We start from the raw sequence: 27,437 nt of genomic DNA on the forward strand, positions 1-27,437 counted from the left end.
AATTTCCAGAAAGTCATTCATTTCTAAACTAATTGGTCTGATACAACTACTCAGAAAGGAATTATTCTGTAATACTAATATTTTTAACCTTTACAAGAATTTATGCAGAATTGCTTTGGTCTCCTATATAATGAAAGCCAAACTATTTACCTTTCTTTCTGCTGAAAGCACGGTTCATGTTGAGAATCAGCCAGTCAAATATGTTTTCTGTTTGGTAGCACTTCAACCTGAAAAGTAATGCACAAAAGGAAAGAATAAGGAGACAAATCTATACTAAAATGTCAAGTTAACAGATTATTTAATTAAGTGACATTCAAAATGTTTTTAAACTGAATAAGCCAACTTACATATAGATATATCTACAAGCATATGCCTGCTTTTATTATATATGAACATTGGTGTTTGTACAAATTGATGGTTGTTTATAAATATAAATACCTCTCAGATTGCACAGGTTGCAGTCACAAGTATAAGACAGCAAATGCGTGCTAGATAGATTTCCTATATGTACATATAGAGTGTAACTAAAGTATCCTTTTCTACTAGACTCTCAAAAGGGAGACTTAAGTAGGGAAACGGTGTCCTTTCTGAAATAGCTAATTTAAAGAAAGAGAATGGGGAATAGTCTGCTTATGAAGGAAAAAAAATCAGGTGATTCAGGAAGGCATTTCTTTGAAAGTACCAGAGAAACTGAATATGATTATTGGAAAGCTCCCCTCACTGTGATTTAACAGACACAAGTGGAAATGGATTAAATATATATACGAAACAACAAACATTAAGTCTACAAAAATGAATGCTGAATATCTAGTGTGAAAGTGAATAAGAACATTCAGTAAGACATAGCCTGTATTTATATTGCCCTGTTTTGTGCCTTAAGACTGTCAACTCTTTTCAAGTTGTGCTCCCCAGAAAGATTTTACTTCAAACCAGTGTCATCTGCTGATGACGGTGTTCCCAATATATCAGACCTGTATCCTTTACTTACATCTACCTCCCAGACTGGAACAGATAGGTAAAGGATACAGGTCTGATATGGTGGGAACACTGGATAGCTAGCTAGCTAGATCATATCCTCTGACACAAAATTTTTATCCTGATTTCAGACTCTAACCCTGATAATATCTTTAGAATTGTATTTTCTCTTTGTTAGCATTTTACAGACCTAGAATCCTACACTTAATTTGGAAATTCCCCATTACTTTCCAGTATAGGCAGGGCAATCTTCCTTTGGAGCCCCTTTCTTAAAACATTTTTTGTTTGGTTTCTTACTCGCCCATCCTCCCATCCTCTGTCCAGGTACCCCAGCCAACATGCTTGATCCATGGTGTTTGAAAATGGCCTCCCTCTATCCCACTCTTCCCATGGCATTTTGAGCCTGAGGGAGAACGAAAAAAACAAAGTCGGATTTTCAAAGTACTCATTGTTGCCATAACTCTGCTCCCACTGAAATCAAGGAGAATTTTACCATTGACTTTGATGGGAGCAATGTTAGGCCAACGCTGAATACTTCAAATAGTATTGTCAAGATGGCCAGGACAAATTAGTGTAAGCTTTTGAATGCAAATACGTGAAATACAGTTTGCAAATTTTGTCCTGCTTTGCAAATAACTTAGTACAGTAATTACATCTTTATTTTCATGTAAAGGTTGTCTTTCAGATTAAGGTGTACAGGTAATTATACTTAAATCCTTTGTATTTTATTTTAAAATCACCACATATTTGATAGTTTTCATATCTGAGTAACACTGTGGAAATTCTGGTATAATTACCACCTATTTACTCTATGATGAAATAGCCTGGGTTGCAAATAACTTACTATGATCTCTAAAATGTATTTACCAGTATTGTTTTATGGATTTTTTTTTTTTTTACTAAAACCTACAAAACAGTAAAGGAGTAGAAGAGAAGATTAAGTAGGGGGTGGGGATGGGGGAGGTGGCATTCTGTATTTTCAAATCAGATCTTCTACAAAGGCAAGTCCACCTGTGTGACTGTCAGAACAAGATCGTGGCCACATCAGTGAGGTTACTTGTGTAATAAATTCTCACCAATGTAAGGGTTTCAGAAAATGGAGCCTGATCCTGCAACAAGCTGTGTTGAGCTCCCTGCATGGGCAGAGAAATCACTTACACACCACAGTGAAATTCTGACCACAGTGACGTCAATGGGAAAACTCATATTGAACTCAACAAGGACAAGATTTCATCAATGGTGCTAACAAATCTAAAAAAAAAGCAGTATAGTACATTTTTGTTAAAGATTATTTTTCTTAATCAGATTTTATAGTAGATGAATTCTTGACTAAAGGACAATTAACACTCCCTCTATAAAATTACTAAAATTATTGCAAATTAAGTGAAAACCTAAGTATAGTATTTTTAGGAACTGTACCTGCCATGCAAATGTCTTGCCCATAGAATAGCATGGTTTTTACTCTTCAAGCAGCTTCAATGGATCTTTTAATTAAAAGGATCTAATTTTGACATACTTTTCATACTACAACTTATGCCCCTTTATCATTATACTCGTCAAATCTACATGGCAATGAAATACAACTGTAATTAATTGAATAATCTTAAAACAAAGCCGTTATTATATTAAAAGTACTGTCATTTCTGTCTTTGCATTGACAATTTCAATGTAAATTGAAAGCCGTTAACCCAAATATAAAATATCATACATCATAATTTTCTCCACATTTCTGTATATTAGGAGGACAATGACAAATAGTTGAGACACTATTCTACTTATCTCCCTATGTTAGAGACATATCAGCAATTTAAGCTCTGATATTAAATAATAGCAACTCCTAAAAGAACTTTACCAAAATAGCAAACTATGGAAACTTATTCCACTTATCAAGGGAAAAAAACAATTAATGCCCTATTTAACTTAAATAATAATGCAATTACTTACCATAAATCCAAATTGTTTTATTCATCTTCAGTACTTTTGTACTTTTTGTGTAACTGAACTCATTACTGAATTATTTAACTTAATTTTACTGTTTTATATTTGTAATGCCCATGTACTAAAACAGAAGTACAAATGTCAACTTATAATATTTTTCACAGGGTTTAGTATTAGTACCCTCTAAAGAATGTAATGTCCCATCTTACCAAAGGACCATAAAATCAGATGATTAAGGGCCTGATCCACTTCACATTAAGGTCATTGGAAGTTTTGTCATTGACTTCAGTTACATTATCTGGCCCCAAAGTCCAGATTCAATTTACCTGCTTTAACAAAGAATGTGTAGGAAATCATACTCAAAAGCATGGTTTATTTAAATGTGTCAGTATGGCTAGTTGTCATGTTGAGTTTAGCGGTATGAGAGGCAATGCTACATGACAGGGAACATTCAGATGAACTATCAATAGTTTTCAGTAATGAAAATGCTGTAGCTAATCTAATATAAGTGAGGTGGCCAGAAGTGTTACTAACATATGAATTGCAAGCAACAGAAGAAAGCATTTAGCCAAAATATTTTCCTACAGAAGTCTTTGCAGGACCTACATTTTATTCTGTTTTTAAGTTATGAAAGCTTTATTTTTTAAAAAAATTCTTATTTTGTATGTCATACTTTACTAACATGCTACCAGACTCAGAGCATCAGTAAAAAGAGAGGAAGGATAGTGTTGTGTTTAAGATGTAAGAAGATTAGGGATCATCTATGTCCCACCTCTGCCACAGGCTTCTCATGTGACATTTGGAAAACCACTTAATCTGTCTGTGGCTCAGTTCCCCATTTTAAAAATGGGGATAATAATATTTTCTTTCTCCCAGTCTTTTTTGTTTAAGCCCTTATTCAAATTGCACTTAAGCATGTACTTAGGTACCCTTCCTGAATAAGGATGTTTTCCTGAAGCAGGGCTTAGAGTTGACTGTAAGCTCTTTGAGGCAGGGATCATTTCTACATAATACACACAAAGCCTACCCAACAAGGAGATGATCTCTGTTGAGCCCTCAAACTATTGTAAAATGAAACAACTTATAAGAGATACTGACTGTGTTAACATACCAATGATTTAAAATATAAAAAGTGCCAAAGAATAACTTCTGGAGCTGTCTAAATGAGAAATGCTTCAAAAGAAGGTCATTTACAAATATAATTATCATTTTGTTACTGAAATCTTAGCATAATTAAAAAGATGCCAAATTTATGTGTGATGCAATTTTACTGATTTGAGTCCAAAGGGAATCTAGACCAAAGGTAGATTAAGTTAACATCTGGAAAATATAAACACCATTAAAATAGCTGCTTTATCAGTTTCTAAAGAAATCTGGAACCCATTCCTCATTTTGTGTTTACATATGTTGAATTTCTGAGACCTATTTGAAAATAAAAGCTTATCTTTTTTCTTTAATGAGCAAGGACGAAGGCTAATATTTAAATAAACCTGTAGTAATAAAAAGCCAAAACCTCTCTACTGCCTGACTGGTACAAAATTCATTGCTGAATCTTTCATCAGAGATTAGTTTGAAATTATTTTTGCAACAAACCCAATACAACTGGGATTAAATAAAACAGCCTGTAAATTGGAAGGAAACTGACTAACTTTTATTAATAATAAATGTTTATCACATATACTTCATTCCTACTATTATCTTAAAGCTAAGCAAAAGAACCCAGCTTGCAGCTACCTTTAACTGTTCTCAAATATTTATTATTTTGACTCCATTTTAGTGCTATCAGCTGTATGGCTCTCTTATAAGGACACTATATAACACAAATAGGATCTGATTCAATACCCAGTATTATCTATGGAAGTCTGTCCACTGACTTGAATGGGCTTTCTGTAAATTAGCTATGAAATGCTGTGAAGAACGTGAGAGGTAGCCACATTAATTTGTGAGAGAGAGGGTGGGGGGAGACGGTATGAGGGTGTATGTATATATAATATACGGATTTGAGGGTTATTTATTGCTGGCTAAAAAGGTGGCCTGCAGGAATCCAAAACAATGGCTATAGATTCACAACTGCTTGGTGTTCAAATGGATAATACACTGTATGAAGACTACCTCCATCCCGCTCTGGAGAAATGCATGAATAAGTTTGACCAGGTTCAGGAGCCCTACTTGAAACCTCAGAAGATCTTCTGGCAGGAACTTTCAATAAAAGAACCTTAGAAATGGATAAAAGACAGCCTGTGTCTTCATGGACACATGGGCATTTTCTTCAGGGAGACATAGGCTGACTGAGGCACAGACTGTCAGAGACAGCAATTGTAGACGACAACCTATCTCACCCAACCCAATGTCCGGGATAAGTTTAGATAAGACAATATGCATTTAAGGCTTTAGTTTTTTTTAACTTTTTTCTCTCTACTTAGGGTGTCCTGAAGAATAAATAAACCATACCCTAATGTGAACAAGCTGTTCTCTATCACTGCATTTACCAGCTGGTCACTGCAAGGGTTGCCAACCCTCCCAGTTTGGCCAGGAGTCTCTTGAAATTGGGCTCGATCTCCTGGAGGCTACTGAAGCTAATCTGGGAGATTTTAGGTCCTGCCTGCACTGGCTCCATGCTACTCCTGGAAGCAGCTGAAATGTCACTCTAACTCCTAGACAGAGGTGCGCCCCAGAGTGTGTCTCTGCACGCTGCCCCCACCCTGAGTGCTGACTCCGCAGTGCCCATTGGCCTGGAATGGGGAACCACAGCCATTGGGAACTGTGGGAGCAGTGCCTGCAGGTGGGGGCCGTGCCTGCAGACAAAGGCAGTGCACAGAGCTGCCTGGCTTCCCTGAGCCTAGGAGCCACTGCCAGATATGCCGTCGCTTCTGGGAACCACCCAAGGTAAGTGCCGCCTGGCCGGAGCCTGCACCCCAAGCCCCTTCCCACACCCCAAGCCCCTGTCCCACTCCTGAGCCCCCTCATGCAAACTCCCTCCCAGAGCCCACACCCCAAAGCCTCTCCTGCACACCAACCCCGCCTCATCCCTGAGCCCCCTCCTGCACCCAAACTCCCCCCAGAGTCCACACACCCCTCCTGCACCCCAGCCCCCTGCCCCAGGCTCTGCTGGTTCTCCCTCCCACACTTTAAATCCCTTGGCCCCACCCCCAAGCCCAGAGCCCACACCCACTCCTCAACTCTCTGCCCTAGTCTGATGAAAGTGAGTGACAGCAGGAGAGAGTGAGTGATGGAGGGAGGGAGGCTGGAGTGAACGGGGGGGTGCTCAGAGAAGGGGCAGGGCAGGGGGTGCAACAAGGGTGTTTGGGTATGTGTGATTAGATGGTTGGCAACCCTAGTTACTGCTCCAGGAGAGAATTCTCTAGCAGGGGCCTATTTGAACCTGCTGTAGGTAACATGTCTGAGAAACAGGATTTTTCACAACCTGGTTTTCACAACCCATCAAAAGGGTGGTGAATTACAGGATTCTATTCTGAGAGAAGTGGAAGACTCAATTGAAACAGTTGTCCATGGAAGGACAGAGAGAGATCAGAGGGACAGCTCATTCCTGAACTGTAACAGAAGCTATGTATTCCAGTTACAGATTTCACTGTGTCACTGGGAGGCACAAATGTCTGAAAGAGTAAAGCAGCTTGTGACAAGCAAAGGTAACAGAAAAAGGAATGGGGGAAGGGAGAGGGGAAAAAAAACTACTGCATCCTCCATCTTAAAGGAACACACGCCTCTGTGGAGAGCATTTCTCCATCCCAGAATTAGGCATTTCTTCCTCCTTCAAAAAAAACCCCAAACCTCATTAAGCAAAAGATAACTTACACTTGACTCTAGCATAGTTGCCAACATGCAAAGAATTTTGGCAGGCACAATTCTCCACACAGGCTGGGTAACCAGAGTCTGAGCTATATGAGGGATGTGCATTCACTGAGTGGAATTTTAGATTGTCTTCTTCTTTGAGGAAAAGGAATATAAAAGGCAAAGAAAATAACCTAAAATTCATAAGAATACGCTCAGCAGCCTGAGCTATTTGAAAGATCACCCTCTGAGCAGTGTGAATTCTGGCTGTTCACTTGGCATGTGAAGATATAGCTTTGAAGCTATTAAAGGAACTACCACTAACCCAGGTAACCGGTGACATGTAAAAGCATTTCTTTCCCTTTCCTCTTTGTCCCCACTTCATCAATATATTTCGGTAGTGGGGGTGGGGGGAGGGGAAGGGCCTGGGACAGCTACGTGGGGTGGTGAGGGGAATCTAGGAGCAGGTATGTGGTGAGGGTTGTGAGGGAACCTGGGGAAACTAGGTGGGTGGTGGTAGTGGGAGTTTTTGAGGTTGATTGGACCCTGGGGCTGATTGTGGATTGTGGGCTTTGAGAAAGAGGGGTTCCTGGAGCCAGTACTGTTCCCCTCAACTTATGTCCTCCTGACCACTCCTCCTTGGCTCACATCCAGCAGAGAAGCAGCAAAAGGGGGGACAGAGTGGCAGCCCGGCTGCCCACTAAGCAGACACATCACAGTAGTCCTCAGTGGCTGCAAGGAAACTCTGAAGGGATAACACAAAACTCCAACTGCCCAGGAGTTCAGTGAGGATGGTAAGTTCCAAGATGGCTGTTTATAACTTAGGGCAGCTTTGGAGAGCTGGCAGCTATGCAAGGGATGAAATAAACTTTCCTAACTTACCATATCTTGTGTTCCCATTTCCTTTTTGCTGGCTGGGCTGGACACTCATTTTTCCTGTTTTAACCTCAGGGCCCCTCTCTCACATTCCACTGGCTCTTTTTCATAATCCTGCTGTAATGAACCCCTAGTTAAAACCTTATCTGGTACCTTATGCTATGTCTTCACTACAAATTTAAACCTGAGTGTTTGGCATCTGGGTTTGAGCACCTGGGTTTGCCTAGCCTGGGTGTGATCATCCTCATTACAAAGCCTTACCCATGCTACTGTGTCCTCTCTGATTCTGTAAAAAGAACAGGAGTACTTGTGGCACCTTAGAGACTAACAAATGTATTTGAGCATAAGCTTTCGTGGGCTACAGCCCACTTCTTCAGATGCATAGAATGGAACATATAGTGAGGAAATATATATACATACAGAACATGAAAAGGTGGAAGTAGCCATATCAACTCTAAGGGTAAGTCTACATGCACGATTATTTCGAATTAGCTTAAACCATATTACAACAGATCTATAAATCGGTTATAGCGCGTCACAGTGGGATTCGAAATGATTTGCGTCCTGGTCCAAGCTACATCGATTTCAGGAGCGGTGCACTGGGGTAAGCTGTTCTCAGCTTCCATCGTTCCCCTTCCGTGTTGAGAGGCACGAGTGCCTGATGGTGCAGAAACACACATGCCCGCGTGTGGTGTGGGGTACAGCTCACCCTCCCTTTGTGAAGGCAGCAGAACAACCCTTTGGCGGCTTTTTCGCGGGAGTGCATTGAGCAAATCGCCATAGACAGCAATCCTTTCTTTTTTTCAGGTGGCTGGTGCGGGGGAAAGTAAATTTGAGGAGCTGTTTCCCTGAACCGCCAGGCCTGTGATTTGAACCTACGACATTGGGAGCTCAGCCCATGAATGCAAATATTTTCAGAGACTGCCTGTGGATGTGGGATAGCTGGGAGTTCCTCAGTACCCCTCCCTCCCCTGGCGTCCTTTGAGTCTTCTGGCTTTCCGTTACGTTGTCACACGCGCTGTGTTCCTGGAGTTTTTTATTCAAACGCTTCATTTCGTGTCTGTAACGGGCTGCTACACTAGATTTGTCTCCCCACACAGCGATCAGACCTAGTATTCTTCCCGTACGGTCTATGCTGGACTCTTTTTCGATTTCAAACTGCATTGCCGCCGTGCTGATCAAGCCTCCACAGCTGCGCAGCAGGAATGTAATCAAAAGTTCGCGGGGCTTTTCCTGTTTACCTGCGCGATGCATCCGAGTCAGATTGCTGTCCAGAGCGTCAGCTGCTGCACTCTGGATGCCGCCCGGAGGCAATTAACGTCGATTTCTCCACTGAACCCTAATCCGAGCTTATTCACTATCGATTAGCGATCTTCTCGTTTGGGAGGAGTTCCCGAATCGATTTAAGGAAGACGTTTAACTCGATTAATGACGACGTCGTGTGAACGGATACAGCGTTAAATCGGTATATCGGCCATTAAACCAATTTAAAGTCGCAGTGTAGACCTGGCCTAAGAGGCTAATTAATTAAGATGAGCTATTATCAGCAGGAGAAAAAAAAATTGTAATAATAATCAAGATGGCCCATTTCAGACAGTTGACAAGAGGTGTGACGATACTTAACATGGGGAAATAGATTCAAGCTGTGTAATGATTCTGTATTCACCCATGGGGGTCCGAGGGCCTCTCCCAAGGTTCTTTCTGCTGCGATGTTCTAGGATTCTCTCTCAGACAATTGTGTCAGCTGTGGGAGAACTTGCCCTTCCATGGGAATTGTGGGAAGGGCATTGACGGACTATCTGCACTTGAGTGATTTTGCCTGCATTCTCACTGCAAAAAGGTAGCTTCCAACCTGAGTTAAACTGAAGCCTGGGCTCTACCCTAACCCACATCCATGTAAACTAGCTCAGGCTTAAAGTAACTCCAAACTCAGGTCAGAGGTTTTTCTGTGTGGATGGTAGGAATTTGAACTAAAAGCTGGATAGCAGCCCAGGTTAACTGTGCAGTGGAGATGTACCCTTAGTGTGTGGCATCACAATCTGGTTTAGGTATTTTGTATATTTGTGATTCCCTCATTCCTTGCCCTTCCAAAATACAAAAGGTTCTTTCAAGCAAGATCAACAAAACCAGACCAAGTTGGAGTATACAGGCCAAGCCATTTGGGAACTTTGGATGGACTAAAATAGTTTTAAAAATAAAGTAAAAAGAAAAATGTCAACAGTGAACTCAAACCTGCAAATACGACAGGTAACATTTTCAAAAGCATCCAAATGACCCAAGACCTTAACTCCCATTTTCAAAAGTGACCTAGGTACTTAAGACCATAAGTCCAATTGATTAAGTCACTTTTGAAAATGAGACTTAGGGTCTTGTTTCACTTTGGAGCTTTTGAAAAATTTACCCAATAGCTTTAAAATTCCCTTTCTAATTTTTTTCCAACTGTGCTTTTGGAAAACTATCCTGGGATGATATGTGACATTAGGGAGTTTCAGGAAGATCAGGGTTTTTATTTTTGAGGAAAGTAACTGGAGAGGGGGAGAGGTTTTGAAATTGGAGCTTAAAATTATGGGAAGGTGGCTTCAACTTTAATTACAGAGCGACTACTTCTGCTTCATAAACTTTATGAATGTACATGATTGAATTGAATTACACCGAGTATGGCAATTAGATGTGGCGTGATGATAAAAAAAACAAACCCTGAAATGAAGCATCTGTCATAAGTAGATAGGTAAGGTAAGGGTTAATTTTCTTTTCCTGTAAAGGGGGAACAAAGAGAACCAAACACCTGACCAGAGGACCAATCAGAGAACTGGATTGTTTAAAGTCAGGGGCGGGAATTTGTATACTCGGGGTCTTTGACAAATGAACTTGAAGATTATATACTGGGGACATTTAGCTGTTAGAATTATTTGGCACAGTAGCTATGTTACACTTTTTAGACAGTCTCTTTTAAACTAAACCAAGGTTAATTTTAGCATTTCAAACCAGGCCTTTAGAATGACCAAAGAGCTGCTGTAACACAGGGTGTTTTAGGTTTTATTAAAATTTAGATTTCAAAATGTTCACCAGGAATCAGCACACATCACAGAAACTAACAGAGAACAGGACTCCATGCCTCCCTTAGCTGCTCTAACACCCTCTTGATTCCTATGATCAGTATTCATAACGAAAATAGCAGGTGATTCAGTAACAGGCTCACAGCACTCATACTACAACAGAAGGATCTTTTATAGTATGATCTGAGTAACTTGCTCAGATAATTCCAGAAAGTCATTTCATTTCTAAACTAATTTGGTCTGATACAACTACTCAGAAAGAATTATTCTAATACTAATATTTTAACCTTTACCAAGAATTTATGCAGAAATTGCTCTTGGTCTATATTAATGGAAAGCAAACTATTTACCTTTCTTTCTGTGAAAGACGGTTCATGCTGAGAATCGCAGTCAATATAGTTTTCTGTTTTGGTAGCAACCTTCAACCCTGAAAGTAATGCACCAAAGGGAAAGATAAGGAACAATCATATACTTAAATGTCAGTTAAACAGATTATTTTAATTAGTTGACATTTCAAAATGTTTTTAAATACTAATAAGCCAACTGTACATATAGATATATCTAACGCTCTGCCTGCTTTTATTTATATATGAACATATGGTGTTTGTACAAATTGATGGTTGTTTATAAATATAATACTCTCAGATTGCCACAGGTTGCAGTCACAGTATTAAGACAAGCAAATGTGTGCTAGATAGATTTCCTATATGTAGCAATAGAGTGATAACTAAGTATCCTTTTTTACTCGACTCCAAAAGGGAGACTTAAGTAGGGAACGGTTGTCTTTCTGAATAGCTATTTAAGAAAGAGATGGCGATAGTTGCTTATGCAGGAAAAAATCAGGGATTCGGAGGATTCTTTGAAAGTACCAGAGAAACTGAATATATTATTGGAAAGTCCCTCATGTGATTTAACGCACAAGTGGAATGGACTTAAAATTATATACGAAACAAAAACATTAAGTCTACAAAATGATCTGAATATTAGTGTGAAAGTGCATTAAGAACATTCAGTAGACATAGCCTGTATTTATCTTGCCTGTTTTGTGCCTTAAGACTGTCAACTCTATTTCAGTTGTTGCTCCCAGAAGATTTTACTTCAAACCAGTGTTCATCTGCTTGATGACGGTAGTTCCCAATATTATTCAGACTGTTCTTTACTTCATCTACTCCAGACTGGAACAGATAGGTAAGGTACAGGTTGATATGTCTGCGGGAACTGGATAGCTAGCTAGCTAAGATCATTATCTCTGACACAATTTTTATCCTATTTAGATCTCTACCTGATTAATTCTTTAGGAATTTGTATTTTCTCTTTGTTAGCATTTTACAGACTGAATCTACACTTAATTTGGAATTCCCATTACTTTCAGTATGCAGGGCATTTCCTTTGGGCCCTTTTTAAACTTTTTTTTTGGTTTCTTACTCGCCCATCCTTCCCATCCTTGTTCCAGGTACCCAGCAATATGCTTTGATCCAGGTGTTTGAAAATTGGCTCCCTCTATCCACTCTTCCCATGGCTTTTGAGCTGAGGGAGAACGAAAAAAACAAAGTCGGATTTTTCAAAGTATCATTTGTTGCCATACACTCTGCTTCCACTGAAATTCAAGGAGAATTTACCATTGACTTTGATTGGAGCAATGTTAGGCCAACGCTGAATACTTCAAATAGTATTGTCAAGACTGGCCAGGACAATTAGTGTAAGCTTTGATGCAAATACGTGGATACAGTTGAAATTTGTCTGCTTTTGCAAATACTTAGTACAGCTTTAATTACATCTTTATTTTCATGTAAAGGTTGTCTTTAGGATTTAAGTGTACAGGTAATCTGTATACTTATAATCCTTTGTATTTTATTTTTAAATCACCACATTTTTGATAGTCATAGCTCTGATGAGTTAACTACTGTTTGGAAATTTGGTATAATTACCACCTATTACTCATATTGATGGAAATAGCCTGGTTGCAAATAACTTACTATGATCTCTAAAATGTATTTACGTATTGTTTTATGGATTTTTTTTTTTTTTTTACTAAACCTACAAAACAGTACGGAGTAGAAGAGAAGATGAGTAGGGGTGGAGAATGGGGGAGTGGCATTCTGTATTTCAAATCAGATTCTACAAAGCAAGCACCTGTGTGACTGTCAGAACAAGATCGCTGGCCACATCAGTGAGGTTACTTGCTGTTAATAATTCCTCACCATGTAAGGGTTTCAGACAAATAGAGGCCTGATCTGCAACAGCGTGTTTGAGCTCCTGCATGGGCAGAGAAATCACTTAACACACAGTGAAAGTTTTCTGACCACAGTGACGTCAATGGGAAAACTCTATTGACTCAAACAGGACAAGATTTCATCAATGGTGTAACAATCTTAAAAAAAAGCAGTATAGTAATTTTGTTAAAGATTATTTTTCTTAATCAGATTTTATTATGTAGATCGAATTCTTGACTAAAGACAATTAAACATCCCTCTATAAAATTTACTAAAATTATTGCAAATTAAGTGAAACTAAGGTTAGTATTTTTTGGGAACTTACTTGCCATGCAAATGTCTTGCCATAGAAGCATGGTTTTTACTCTTCAGCAGCTTCAATGGATCTTTTAATTAAAAGGATCTAATTTGAATACTTTTCCTACTACACTTATGCCCTTTATCATTATACCGTCAAATTACTGGCAATGAAATACAACTGTATTAATTGAATAATCTTAACAAAGCCGTTATTATATTTTAAAGTACTGTCATTTCTGTCTTTGCATTGACAATTTATAGTAAATTGAAAAGCCGTTACCAAATTATAAAAATATTCATATCATTAATTTTTTCCACATTTCTGTATTATTTAGGGGACAATGACAATTAGTTGAGACATATTTTTATCTCCTATATGTTAGAGAATCATCAAGCAATTTAAGCTCGATATTATAATAATAGCACTCCTTAAGAACTTTACCAAAATAGAAAATATGGAACTATTCACTTATCAAGGGAAAAAACAATTAATGCCCTATTTACTTAATAATAATGCAATTACTTCCATAAATCAAATTGTTTTATTTCATCTTCAGTATTTTGTCCTTTTGGTGTTAATGAACTCATTACTGAATTATTTACTTAATTTTTACTGTTTTATATTTGTAATGCCCATGTACTAAACCAGAGTACAATGTCACTTATATATTTTTCACGGTTTAGTATAGTACCTCTTAAAGATGTACTGTCCATCTTACCAAGGACCATAAATCGTGATTAAGGGCCTGATCACTTACATTAGGTCATGAAGTTTTTGTATTGACTTCAGTTACATTATTCTGTCCCAAGTCAGATTCATTTACTGCTTTTTAACAAAGAATTGTGTAGGAATCATACTCAAAGCATGGTTCATTTACAATGTGTCAGTATGGTAGTGTCATGTTGAGTTTCGGGTATGAGAGGCAATCCTAATGGAGGGACATTCAGATGAATGATCATTAGTTTTCCAGTATGAAAATGCTAGCTAATCTAATATAGTGAGGTGGCCAGAAGTGTTACTACATAATGAATGCAAGCAAAGAAGAAGCATTTAGCCAAAATTCCTACAGAAGTCTTTGCAGACCTACATTTTATTTCTGTTTTTAAGTTTATGAAAAGCTTCATTTTTAAAAAATTCTTATTTTGTATGTCATACTTTACTAACATTGCTACCAGACTCATGAGCATTGTTAAAAAGAGAGAGAAGGATAGTGTTGTTTAGATGTTAAGAGATTAGGGATATCTATGTCCACCTCTGCCACAGGCTTCTCATGATGACATTTGGAAAACCACTTAATCTGCTGTTGGCTCAGTTCACATTTTAAAAATGGGATATAATTTTTCTTTTCCAGTCTTTTTTGTTTTAAGCCCTTATTCAAATTGCACTTAGGCAGTACTTTAGGTACCCTCTGATAAGGATGTTTTCGAAGCAGGGCTTGAGTTGACTGTAAGCTCTTTGGGCAGGGATATTTTCTACATATACACACAAAGCTACCAAAAGGAGATGATCTCTGTGAGCCTCAAACTATTGTAATGACAACTTATTAGAGATACTGACTGTGTAATACCAATGATTTAAATATAAAAGTGCAAGAATATTCTGAGCTGTCTAAATGGAAATGCTTCAAAGAAAGGTCATTAAAATATAATTATCATTTTTTGTTTACTGAATCTTAGCATAATTTAAAAAGATGCCAAATTTATGATGCTGCTGCATTTTTTACTGATTTGAGTCCAAAGGTTAATCTAGACCAAAGCGTAGATTAGTTAACATCTGGAAAATAAAACACATTACAAAATAGCTCGATTTTCAGTTTTAAGAAATCTGGAAACCATTCCTCATTTTGTGTTACTATGTTGAATTTCTGAGAACCTATTTGAAAATAAAAGTATCTTTTTCTTTTAATGAGCCAAGGACGAAGGCTAATATTTAAAATAAACTGTAGTAATAAAAACCAAACCTCTCTACTGCCTGATGGTACAAATTCATTGCGGTTTGTGAATTTTCTCAGAGATTAGTTTGAAATATATTTTTGCACAACAATACAACTGGATTAACATTAACAGCCTGTAATTGGATGGAATGACTACTTTTATTAATCAATATTATCAATATACTCATCCTATATTATCTTAAGCTAGCAAAAGACCCAGCTTGCAGCTACCTTTAATGTTTCTAACTATTTATTATTTTGACTCTCTTTAGTGGCTATCAGCTGTTATGGTCTCTTATAAGGACACAATATATAACACAATTAGGATATGATTCAATACCAGTATCTATCTATGGAAGTATGTCTTGACTTGATGGGGCTTTCTGTAATTGCTATGGAAATGCTGTGAGAAGTGAGAGGTTAGCCACATTAATTTGTGAGAGAGAGGGTGGGGGGGACGGTTTGAGGGTGTATGCTTATATATATATACGGATTTGAGGTTATTATTGCTGGCTAAAAGGTGGCCTGCAGGATCCAACATGGCTATGATTCACAATGCTTGTGTTCAAATGGATAATACACTGTATGAGACTACTCCATCCCGCTGGGAATGCTGAATAAGTTTGAAGGTTCAGGAGCCTACTTGAAACCTCAGAAGATCTTCTGGCAGAACTTTCATAAAGACCTTAGAAATGGTAAAGACAGCCTGGTTCTTCATGGACAATGGCATTTTTCTTAGGAGACATTAGGCTGACTGAGGCACAGACTGTCAGAGACAGCAATGGACGACAACTTTATCTACCAACCAATGTCCGGGATAGTAAGATAAGACAATATTTGCATTAGGCTTTAGTTTTTTTTAACTTTTCTCTTCTATAGTGTCTTGAAGAATAAATATAACCATTTACTAATGTGAACAAGTGTTCTGCTTATCACTGCTTTACAGCTGCGTCACTGCAAGGGTTGCCAACCTTCCAGTTTGGCCAGGAGTTCCTTGAATTCGGCTTCGATCTTCCTGGAGGCCTACTGAAGCTAATCTGGAGATTTTATGTCCTTGCCTGCACTGGCTCCATTGCTACTCTGGAGCGTGAATGTTCACTCTAACTCTAGGACAGAGGTGCGCCCAGTGTGGTCTCTGACGCTGCCCCACCCTGGAGTGCTGATCCGCAGGTGCATTGGCCTGGAATGGGGGAACACAGCCATTGGGAACTGTGGGAGCGTCCTGCAGGTGGGGGACGTGAAACCTGCAGACAACGGCAAGTTTGCACAGAGCTGCCTGGCTTTCCTGAGCCTAGGAGCCACTTGCCGATATGCGTCGTTTGGGAACCACCAAGGTAGTGCCCCGCCTGGCCGGCAGCCGTGCACCCACAGCCCCTTCCCCACACCCCAAGCCCCTGTCCCAACTCCTGAGCCCCCTCTGCAAACTCCCTCAGAGCCACACCCCAAAGCCTATTCCTGCACACCAACCGCCTCATCCCTGAGCCCCTCCTGCACCCAACTCCCAGGAGTCCACACACCCTCCTGCACCCAGCCCCTGCCCAGGCTCTGCTGGTTTCCCTCCCACACTTTAAAATCCTTGGCCCACCCCAAGCCAGAAGCCACACCACTCTCAACTCTCTGCCTAGTCTGATGAAAGTGGTGACAAGCAGGGAGAGGTGAGTGAATGGAGGGAGGGAGGCTGGATGAACGGGGGGGTGCTCAGAGAAAGGGTCAGGGGCAGGGGGTGCAACAAGGGTGTTTGGGTATGTGTGATTGATGGTTTTGGCCACCTAGTACTGCTCCAGGAGAGAATTCTCTTTAGAGGGGCCTATTTGAACCTGCTGTAGGTACTGTTTGAGAAACAGGATTTTTCACAACCTGGTTTTCAACAACATTCAAGGGGGTGAAATTACAGCATTCTATTCTTTACGAGAGTGGAAGACTCAATTGAACAGTTGTCCATGGAAAGGACAGGCAGAGTCGAGGGACAGTCTTATTCTTGAACTGTATAACAGAGCTATGTTATCCAGTTACAGATTCCACTGTGTCACTGGGAGCACAAATGTTGAAGAGTAAGAAGCTTGTGACAAGCAAGGTAACAGGAAAAAGGGATGGGGAAGGCAGAGGGGGAAAAAAAACTACTGCATCTCCATCTTAAAGGAACACACGCCTCTGTGGCAGGCATTTTCTCCATCCAGAATTAAGATTTCTTCCTCTTCAAAAAAACCCCAAACCTCATTAAGCAAACGAATACTTACACTTTGACTCTAGCATAGTTGCAAATGCAAGAATCTTTGGCAGACTTCTCCAAAGGCGGGTAACCAGGGTCTGAGCTATATGAGTGATGTGCATTCCTGAGATCTGAATTTTAGACTTGGTCTTTTCTTTGAGGAAGGAATATAAAAGGCAAGAACAATAACCTAAATTCATAAGATCGCTCAGCAGCTGAGCTATTTGAAGATCACCCTCTGAGCAGTGTGAATCTGGTGTTCACTTGGCATGTGAAGATATAGCTATTGAAGTATTAAAGGAACTACCACTAACCCCAGGTAACGGTGAATGTAAAAGCCATTTCTTTCCTTTCCTCTTTGTCCCCACTTTCATTCATATATTCAGTTGGGGGTGGGGAGGAAGGGCTTGGGGCAGCTACGTGGGTGGTTGAGGGAATCTAGGAGCAGGTATTGTGCGTGAGGGTTGTGAGGGAACCTTGGGGGGAAAATAGGGTGGGGTGCGGGTGGTAGTGGAGTTTTTTGAGGTTGATTGGACCCTTGTGGGCTATGATTGTGGTGTGGGCTTTTGAGAAGAGGCGGTTCCTTGGAGCCTAGTTATGTTCCCTTCACTTATGTTCCTCCTGACATCCTTCCTTGGCTCACACTCAGCAGGAAGCAGCAAAAGGGGGGACAGAGTTGGCAGCCGGTCTTGCCCATAAGCAGACACATCACAGTGTCCTCAAGTGCCTGCAGGAAAGCTCTGAGGGATAACACAAAATCCAATGCCAGGAGTTCAGTGAGGATGGTACGTTCCAGATGCTGTTTTATAAACTTAGGGCAGCTATTGGAAGAGTGGCAGCTATGCAATGGATGAAATAAACTTTCCTAACTTAACGCATATCTTGTTGTTCCCACTTCCTTTTTGCTGGCTGGGCTGTGACACTCATTTTTTCCTGTTTTACCTAGGGCCCTCTCTCCATTCCACTGGTCTTTTATCTGCTGTAATAACCCTAGTTAAAACTTATCTTTGGTACTTATGCTATGTCTTCACTACAAATTTAACCTGAGTCTTTGGCTCTGGGTTTGGCACCTGGGTTTGCTATTCTGGTTTGATTATTCCTCATTACAAGCCTTACCCATGCTACTGTGTCCTCTTGATTCTGTAAAAAGAACAGGAGTACTTGTGGCACTTAGAGAACTAACATGTATTTGAGAATCAAGCTTTCGTGGGCTACAGCCACTCTTAGATGCATGATGGAAAATATAGTGAGGAATATCATATAAATACAGAAATGAAAGGTGGAGTAGCCATATCAACTCTAAGGGTAAGTCTACATGCACGATTATTTCGAATTAGCTTAAACCATATTACAACAGATCTATAAATCGGTTATAGCGCGTCACAGTGGGATTCGAAATGATTTGCGTCCTGGTCCAAGCTACATCGATTTCAGGAGCGGTGCACTGGGGTAAGCTGTTCTCAGCTTCCATCGTTCCCCTTCCGTGTTGAGAGGCACGAGTGCCTGATGGTGCAGAAACACACATGCCCGCGTGTGGTGTGGGGTACAGCTCACCCTCCCTTTGTGAAGGCAGCAGAACAACCCTTTGGCGGCTTTTTCGCGGGAGTGCATTGAGCAAATCGCCATAGACAGCAATCCTTTCTTTTTTTCAGGTGGCTGGTGCGGGGGAAAGTAAATTTGAGGAGCTGTTTCCCTGAACCGCCAGGCCTGTGATTTGAACCTACGACATTGGGAGCTCAGCCCATGAATGCAAATATTTTCAGAGCTGTCCTGTTGGATGTGGGATAGCTGGAGTTCCTCAGTTACCCCCCTCCCTCCTCCATGAGCGTCCTTTGAGTCTTCTGGCTTTCCCGTTACGTTGTCACCAGCGTGATGTTCCTGGAGTTTTTTTATTCAACACGCTTTGCATTTCGTGTTGTAACGGAGCTGCTACACTTAGATTTGTCATCCCCAACAGCGATCAGACCTAGTATTCTTCCCGTACGGTCTATGCTGGACTCTTTTTCGTTTCAAACTGCATTTGCCAGCCGTGCTGATCAGAGCTCCACGCGCGCGAGCGGAAATGTAATTCAAAATGTTCGCGGGGCTTTTCCTGTTTACCTGCGCGATGCATCCGGTCAGATTGCTGTCCAGGCGGTCAGTGCTGCACTCTGGATTGCGCCCGGAGGCAATAACGTCGATTTCTCCACTGAACCCTAATCGAGTTATTCACTATCGATTAGCGTATGCCTTCTCGTTTGGAGGAGTTCCGATCGATTTAAGGAAGCGTTTAACTCGATTTACTGACGACGTTCTGTGTGCGGAATACCCAGCGTCTTAAATCAGGTATTATCGGCCATTAAACCAATAAAGTCGCAGTGTAGACTGGCCTAAGTGCTAATTATTTAAGATGAGCTATTATCAGCAGAGAGAACAAAAAATTGTATAAAATCAAGATAGGCCCTTTCAGACAGTTGACAAGAGGTGTGACGATACTTACATGGGGAATAGATTTCAGCTGTTGTAATGATGATCTGTATTCACCCATGGGGTCCGAGCTGGCCCTTCTCCCAAGGTTCTTTCTGCTGCCGATTGTTTCTAGGATTCTCTCTGACATTTGTGTCAGCTGTGGCGAGATTGCCCTTCCATGGATTGTGGGAAGGGCATTGAGACTATCTGCACATCTGAGTACTTTTGCACTGCATTTCTCACTGCAACAAGGTAGGCTTTCCACCTGATGTTAACTGAAGCCTGGTCTTACCCTAACCCCTCCATGTAAAGTAAGCTCAGCTTAAAGTATCCAACTTCAGTCAGAGGTTTTTCGTGTGGATGTAGGAATTTTGACTTAAAGTGGATAGCACCCAGCGTACTGTGCAGTGGAGATTGTACCCTTATGTGTGGGCATCAATCTGGTTTAGGTATTTTGTATAATTTGGATTCCCTATTCCTTGCCCTTCCAAAATACAAAGGTTTCTTTCAGCAAGATCGAACAAACAGACCAGTTGGAAGATATACAGGCCAAGCCATTGGACTTTTGGTGGACTAAAATAGTTTTAAAAATAAAGAAAAGAAAAAGTCAACAGTGAATCAACCTGCACATACGAAGGTAATTTTCAAAAGCATTCCAAATGACCCAAGACCCTTACTCCACTCTTTCAAAAGTGACTAAGGTACTTAGAGCCAATAAAGTCCACATTTGATAAGTCCTTTTAAATTGACAGATTAGGTTGTTTCACTTTGGGCTTTTTGAAAATTATCCTTTATAGCTTTAACATTCCCTTCTATTTTTTTCCACATGTGTTTTGAAACTATCCTGGATGATATGTGACATTAGGAGAGTTTCAGAAAACAGGGTTTTATTTTTTTGAGGAAAGTAACTGGAGAGGGGGGAGGTTTGAAATTGGAGTTTCTTAAATTATGGAGGTGGGCTTCACTTTAATTACAGACGCGACTACCTTCGCTTCAAACTTTATGAATTACATCGATTGAATTGATACACCGAGCTTTATGCGCATTTAGATGTGGGTGATGGAAAAAAAACAACACCCTGAAATGGAAGCATCTTTGTTATAAGTAGATAGGTAAGGTAAGTTTATTGTTCTTTTCCTGTAAGGGTCGGAACAAAGAGAACCAAACCTGACCAGAAGACCATCAGAGAATGTATGTTTAATCAGGGCGGGTTTGTATACTCGGGGTCTTTTGTTGTTTCTTCTCAGCTTGCGGTAAACAAGTTTTCTTCTAACTCCATCTTATCTCACAATATGATCTACTAATAAGTGCTCTGTGAGTTAAAAGGAACAAAAGTAATTCGGCTATGAGGAGCTCTGTGTTGTTTGTGTACAGATGTGGATCTGCTAGTGCTCTTTTGTTGTTTCCTCAGCTGTTTGAGGAAAACAAGGCTTTGCTCTCTAACTACGCTCTGCTTTTCAAACCCTTCTCGACTAAAATCTGTGAGTTACAAAAGGAGCAAATATTCGGCTATGAGGAGCTTATTGTGTTTTGTATTTACATGTATGTGATTATGGCTGGTCTGTTTAAATTGGTATTTTTTAAATCAGACTGGGTTTCATATTTCTCAGTAGGAGCTGTTAATTATGCATATTCATTTTATTCGTGTCTTTCTTTCTATATTAGCTTTCTTTTTCATACTTGTAAGATTCTTTTTTCTAGTATCAAGCAGTGTTTAGGTATTGAAGTCCATTTCTGGAAATGGCTTATCTCTGGAAGCAGAGAACAGGTTTCTTACGGTACTCACAGCTTAGGACAAGAGGCAAGATCTGGGAAGCAGGCGTGGAGGGGTATCTCTCCTCGGTTTTAGCTCCAACGGATTTGGAATCTGGGGGGTCCCTCAGGGGAAGGGATTTGGGGGCACCAGGAGAGGGAAAGGGGGGTCAGCCCTATAAATCATGAACCTGGTGGCAGCCTATCAGATCTAAGCTGGAGATTAAGCTTAGAGGACTTCATGCTAGTACCTCATATTTGAACTCTAAGGTTCAAATCGAGGAATTATACTATGACAGCATCTCATTCTGATTTTCTCTCCAGTGTTATGTAAAGGAATTAGAAACTAATCAGTTGGTGGTAATCCTACAAGTTCCAGCTGAAACCACAATAAACAAATTAAAATATATTTCTTGCAAACAGAAACGGCAATCATTCATCAGTTTCTGAATTCCCATGAGACGCGCTGCTGCCACTAATAATTAAAGGTGGAAACTGATTACAAACTGCAGCCCCTGAGCCAGTGGGCTGGGCTGGGAATGAAAGTAGATGCAGAAAAAATAGATGCACTGAAAAATTACACTAGATATGGATTGTCTAGACAATCTGAACATAATGGCATGTTTCATGCTCCCTCTGCAGCCTCCCATCTTTGACTTATACTTTGCAAAAACAAGTATCAGTATGGCTTATTCCATTTGCCATATAGAAATTGTTTACCTGAACATTCTCTGTACCACTACTCCTCTCCCAGTTATCTGCTGGCACTTTCCTAGCTCTTCTCCTCCCTCCCACTCCCAAACATTCCCCCTATGCACTGTAGCTTTACTTCCCTGCCAGACAATTCTTCACAGCTTCTGCATCTTCTATCCCCATTCTCCAATATAATTTTGCTTCTTTTGAAGACCTTGATCCCTATCCAGCAGCTCCTTGCTCTAATATTGAGCTCTCTGTAATTTCCCTGCTGTCCGTCTTAACAGAAAAAAAAAACTTTACTCCACCAGCTAAAAGGCTCACAACAAGGAGAGGAAATCTGGAAAGTATGTAATAGTGACAAATCAAACAGACTAAATGAATAAATGAATGACTCCCTCCAGATGTAAAGCCAGGAGTAACAGTGAAAGGCTACACAGAAGCAATAAATAGAAGCGAGAGAAAAATCACAGAATAATCACAACACATTCTCCTCTTCCTATGCTGTTGTTGGGTTTTGTGTGCAAGTACTGGGTGGTGTTGGTGGCCTGTGAGACACAAGTGATAAGATCAGGTGATCTAGTGGTTCCTTCTGGTCTTAAACTCTACGAGCTTATCTTCACTACCTGGGTAAATTGACCTAAATTATGCTACTCCAGCTATGGGAATAACGTAGCTGGAGTTGACGTAGCTTAGGTCGACTTACCATGGTGTCTTCACTGCCCTGCATCGACAGAGGACGCTTTCCCATTGACTTCTCTTACTCTTCTTGGGGACGGGGAGTACTGGAGTCGACTGGAGAGTGCTCGGCCATCAATTTAGCAGATCTTCACTAGACCTGTTAAATCAACACCTGCTGCATCAATTGCAACAGCGTGGATCTCGCCAGTAGTGAAGACAAGCCCTACGATCTATTCAAACAATACTTGAAACAATGCCTATTCACAACCCTTTCTTCTCTGAAACTGAAGAGTCGTGTAGGGCTGGTGCAGGGAAGCAGACCTCATGTGGGATATCCTCGAAACTAGCCATATTGTGCAAAAACCAGGACACAATACTGGTTGTTTTCTTCCGCAAAACTAACAAGGACACCAGGACAGACAGGCTTTGAAAAAGAGGGACAGTCCTACTTTAAATGCACAAATGGCCACCCGAGGGCTTGGCTACACTGGCACTTTACAGCACTGCAACTTTCGCGCTCAGGGGTGTGAAAAAACACCCCCCTGAGCGCTGCAAGATGCAGCGCTGTAAAGTGTCAGTGTAATCAGGGCGGCAGCGCTGGGAGCGCAGCTCCCAGCACTGCACGCTACACCCATAAGGGATGTGGTTTACAAGCAGCGCTGGGAGAGCTCTCTCCCAGCGCTGTGGCTCTGACTACACTCACACTTCAAAGCGCTGCCGGGGCAGCGCTCCCGCAGCGCTGCCGGGGCAGCGCTTTGAAATTTCTAATGTAGCCATACCCTGAGTGAGTGATTAAGGCAAGTTGGAACATTTAGAAATAACATCAACAAAATAAAAAGCGAAAGCCTCTTGAGGATTTTTATTAAGGATACATTTATAGTTTATTAAAATATTTGACTAGTACATGTTTTGGATTATTATAAGCATATTAGTGGAAGCATCAAAGATAGTATTAAGTGACATTCATCTATTGGACTCTATAATTGTCTAATAAATGATCAACCATTTATTAAAGCATCTTTTAATCAATTACCACATACTCTTAACAAATGTATGCTATCTAGCCTCTTTTTGAATATAATCGTATCTGCCTAGTCTTTTAGGCCATGATCTTGCACCACTGAAGCCAATGGTTTCCCATTCACTTCTGTGCACACAGGATCAGGCCCTGCATAGGTTAGTATGAGGCAACCAATCACAAACAGAGATAAAAAAATATATTCTTCTGCTGAGCTATAAACAATCATGATTGTTTTCAATATCCAGTCAAAGGTCACCATACTGGAAAGAACATTCTATGACCCATTCTGAGTCATAACCTAAGTGACAAGCTCAAAACTATAGTTTTAAAATTTGGCAGAGTAAAGTCTCCCAGGATTTTATAGCAGCATAGTTCTTATTTGTCTTTTATTCCAAATGAATATCCTTTACACAATATTTTGAAACAATATGGGTTTAGATTATAGAAACACAGATGAGATTGGCATAAAAACCAAGGAAACAAAATGATTAGCTGATCCACCTAATACTGAGATGAGGAGATTAATCTGCTTACTTTAATAATAATAATTTATGTTAAAGGAGTGATGTTAAACTTTTGCATTCTGTTGAGGTTATTAGGGATTTTATTTGAAGAGACTAGTATGTGTTCCATTCTAGAACAAATTACTAACTGAAATCATGAGAGCGACTGAGGACTGACACTCCACATAATAGAAATTCCAAAGTTAGTGTGGTTTAACATATAGGCCGGAAAAATTGAAGGATCAAAGCATGCAGGTTTTTAAGAGTAAATGATAGATTAACTTCTATCTTCAAAATCTGATACCTGTTGCTTCAGCTCACCATTGTCCATGGAAAGATTTTTTCTTATATGTGTCTTCCCTGCTTGCCTTTCAAATTTTATACCCAACAGAACTATGAGATTGCTGTAATTTTGGATACAATTACTAGCTGCATGGTCCTCTGACAGTTCATCTTCTGCTGTGTCATCTCATAATGGCAACATCTGGAATTTCCATTTTCTGTTTTCAATTTTTCCCATTACTAGGATGGAATTTGTCACACAAGATTTTCGAAAGGAAGAGTTTTCTGTTTAAATGTAAGGGCCTGATGTAACACACACAGAAGTCAATGGACAGACTCCCTTTAACTTCAGTGGGGTCTAGATCAGACCCTAGATGCTGATGATTTTGTGCCAGTTTTTGAGAGTTCAGTGTGCTGGGTCATAATACATAAAACGAGGCCATTGGTGGACTGGATATTCAAAAGCACCTAAGCATTCAAAGTGGGACTTGTGTTTCTAACTCATGTCGGTGCATTGGAAAATCTGGCCTCAGCAGTGGGTTCTGAGCATTTTGAAAATCGTATCTGGAACTCCTTTGAAAATCTCACCCATTCTTGTGTGAGGAGCAAAGCTCCAGGAATGTACATCCTACTCTCTCATGCAGCCCATGTGACACACACCCATAGATAATTCTTTTCATATAACTCACCAGATGTTCTGTATTTAAAAATAGATATAATAAAACTCAGAACAGAAAACATGTGTACATATGTGTTGCAGACTTGAGCAAAATGTCCTTATGAAAAAACCAAGCTCAAAAACCAGTCCCGAACAAATTTGGGACTTTTCAGGGGCAATCAGCAACAAAACCTAAAAAAAATTAAGAGATAGATACTTTGAGAACTAAAATTAAATGTAATCTTCACTGTCTTTTATTTATGCCTGCTACCAGAGGAAGACACTTCCTTGTGTTACCCATCTCCAAGAATAAATGTATCTAAATTATGCAAAATGTATTTTTTTCTTCAGTTGCCAGCCCACAATATTTGAAAACTTAAGATCCAACATATCTTGGCCTATAGTCTTTTGGATTCACCTTGAGCTGGAATTTGACTTTTGAGGTCCCAGGCTCGGAGAAAATTTAAAAAATAATAATATTTAGAATAAATTAACATGCCAGTTTTTATATATAACTTTAGACCTCTAAATACATCAGAATTAGACCCACTTTAGACCTCTAAATACATCAGAATTAGAATTTTAAGATATATAGTACTCCTTGAGTTTTAGTTGCTAAGATGAAAAATTCCAGTTGATGAGTCCTAGAATAACTTTTTTTGGCTTCCAAAAGAAGTATAAGTAAAGTAAAAAAGTATGAGATGAGAATATTTGTCCACTAAAACAGTGCACTTGCAAACAGTTTCTGCATCTATTTTGTTGCCTAAAACATTTATAGAAGTGTTAGTATGTGGATTTTAATCTATGAACCAAATTGCAAAGAACTCATTTCTTTTCTAGAAAACACACACATGCAGAATTGTAAAATACAGTACACTCCCATCCAGAGAGGTGTTTTCATGTAATTATTCAGACAGACAAGCTATTTCCAGGACAACCGCAAAGTAGCAGTATAAACTGATTTTTGCAGAGTAATTGACATAATGGTGTGGATTATGTACATCCACAAATACAAAGTCTACAACATTTTCTGAATACTCAGGTGTATACATTTAAAAAAAAATAAACACAAGCATGGGAAATGTATGCAGTTTGCATTCATGAAAATTAGCAGTTGGTTCAAGCTCTCATTAATAATGCCAAAAATAGAGAGATAATGGGTGGGATTTTCAAAAGTGTTCAGTGCTAGTTTAGCTCTGCTTCTGTTGAAGTCAATGATAAAGTTCTCATTGACTTGTATTAGAGTAATTTTCACTCTTGAAAATCTCACTTAATATATTTATAAATATGAACTTGAATATATAGGGCTGCCAACTTACTAATCGCACAAAACCAAACACCCTTGCCCCACCCCACTCACTCCATTCCCAACCCTCCATTGCTCCCTCTACCCCACCCTCACTTACTCGCTCAAAGTCTAATGCATGACTACAAGAATCCAGAAGCTTGCAGTAACAGTTATCTTGTGACCTTTTTTAAACTGGGAGCCTTGTTTATTCTTTTTGATTATTTATATTACAAAGAAAGGAAATTGCTTTTTACATAACACATAGTTAACTGGCAGTGCTCACTGCCAGAAGATGTTGAGGTAATGAGGATTCATAAGAAGATCAGACGTTTATATTACTATCACCCATAGTAAAACTAGATAGAATAAAAATGGATAAGGATTATCAAAACTTCATGCTTCAGGACATAAAGAGCCACTGACTGATGGCAGTTAAGATGAAACTGCTCCCATAAGCATGGTATTGCAGAATTATACATTATAAAGTCTTTTACAGCCTCCTCTAAATCACTCGGCCACTGTTAGAGATGTCCCATTAGATTAAATGAACCATGGACCCGAACAGCTATTTTGATTTGTATTTAATTATAGTATTTTCAGTAGAGCACAGAAATGTCAGAATCCCTCTTTTCTTTACCTTTTTTTTTTGGACCCTTTGCATTTCTTGCATAGATATGCACATCCCTATGCAATAGAATCTGGTAGAATTTACTATTAGGATGAAATACATCCATTGGCAAGATGTGGGTGAAGTCACTCAGCAATAAGATTCCTGCAGCCCTGTACGCAGGACAGGAACATGCAGTGCTGGATCCAAACAC

At 39.8% G+C, this 27,437-nt stretch overlaps 1 protein-coding gene across 3 annotated transcripts in view; it reads right to left on the bottom strand.

Moving 5' to 3' along the window:
* GULP1 (GULP PTB domain containing engulfment adaptor 1) overlaps positions 1 to 27,437 on the bottom strand; it is a 217,202-nt gene that overhangs the window by 147,188 nt on the left and 42,577 nt on the right. For all 3 annotated transcript variants that reach the window (XM_075070066.1, XM_032802591.2, XM_075070065.1), the window contains exon 2: positions 151 to 227. In XM_075070066.1, coding sequence (XP_074926167.1) covers positions 151 to 178 — 28 coding nt within the window. In that variant the 5' untranslated portion in view covers positions 179 to 227. The remainder of the gene's footprint in view (positions 1 to 150; positions 228 to 27,437) is intronic.

This window comes from Chelonoidis abingdonii, chromosome 10 (assembly GCF_003597395.2).
Source record: "Chelonoidis abingdonii isolate Lonesome George chromosome 10, CheloAbing_2.0, whole genome shotgun sequence".
Taxonomy (NCBI): Eukaryota; Metazoa; Chordata; order Testudines; family Testudinidae; genus Chelonoidis; species Chelonoidis abingdonii.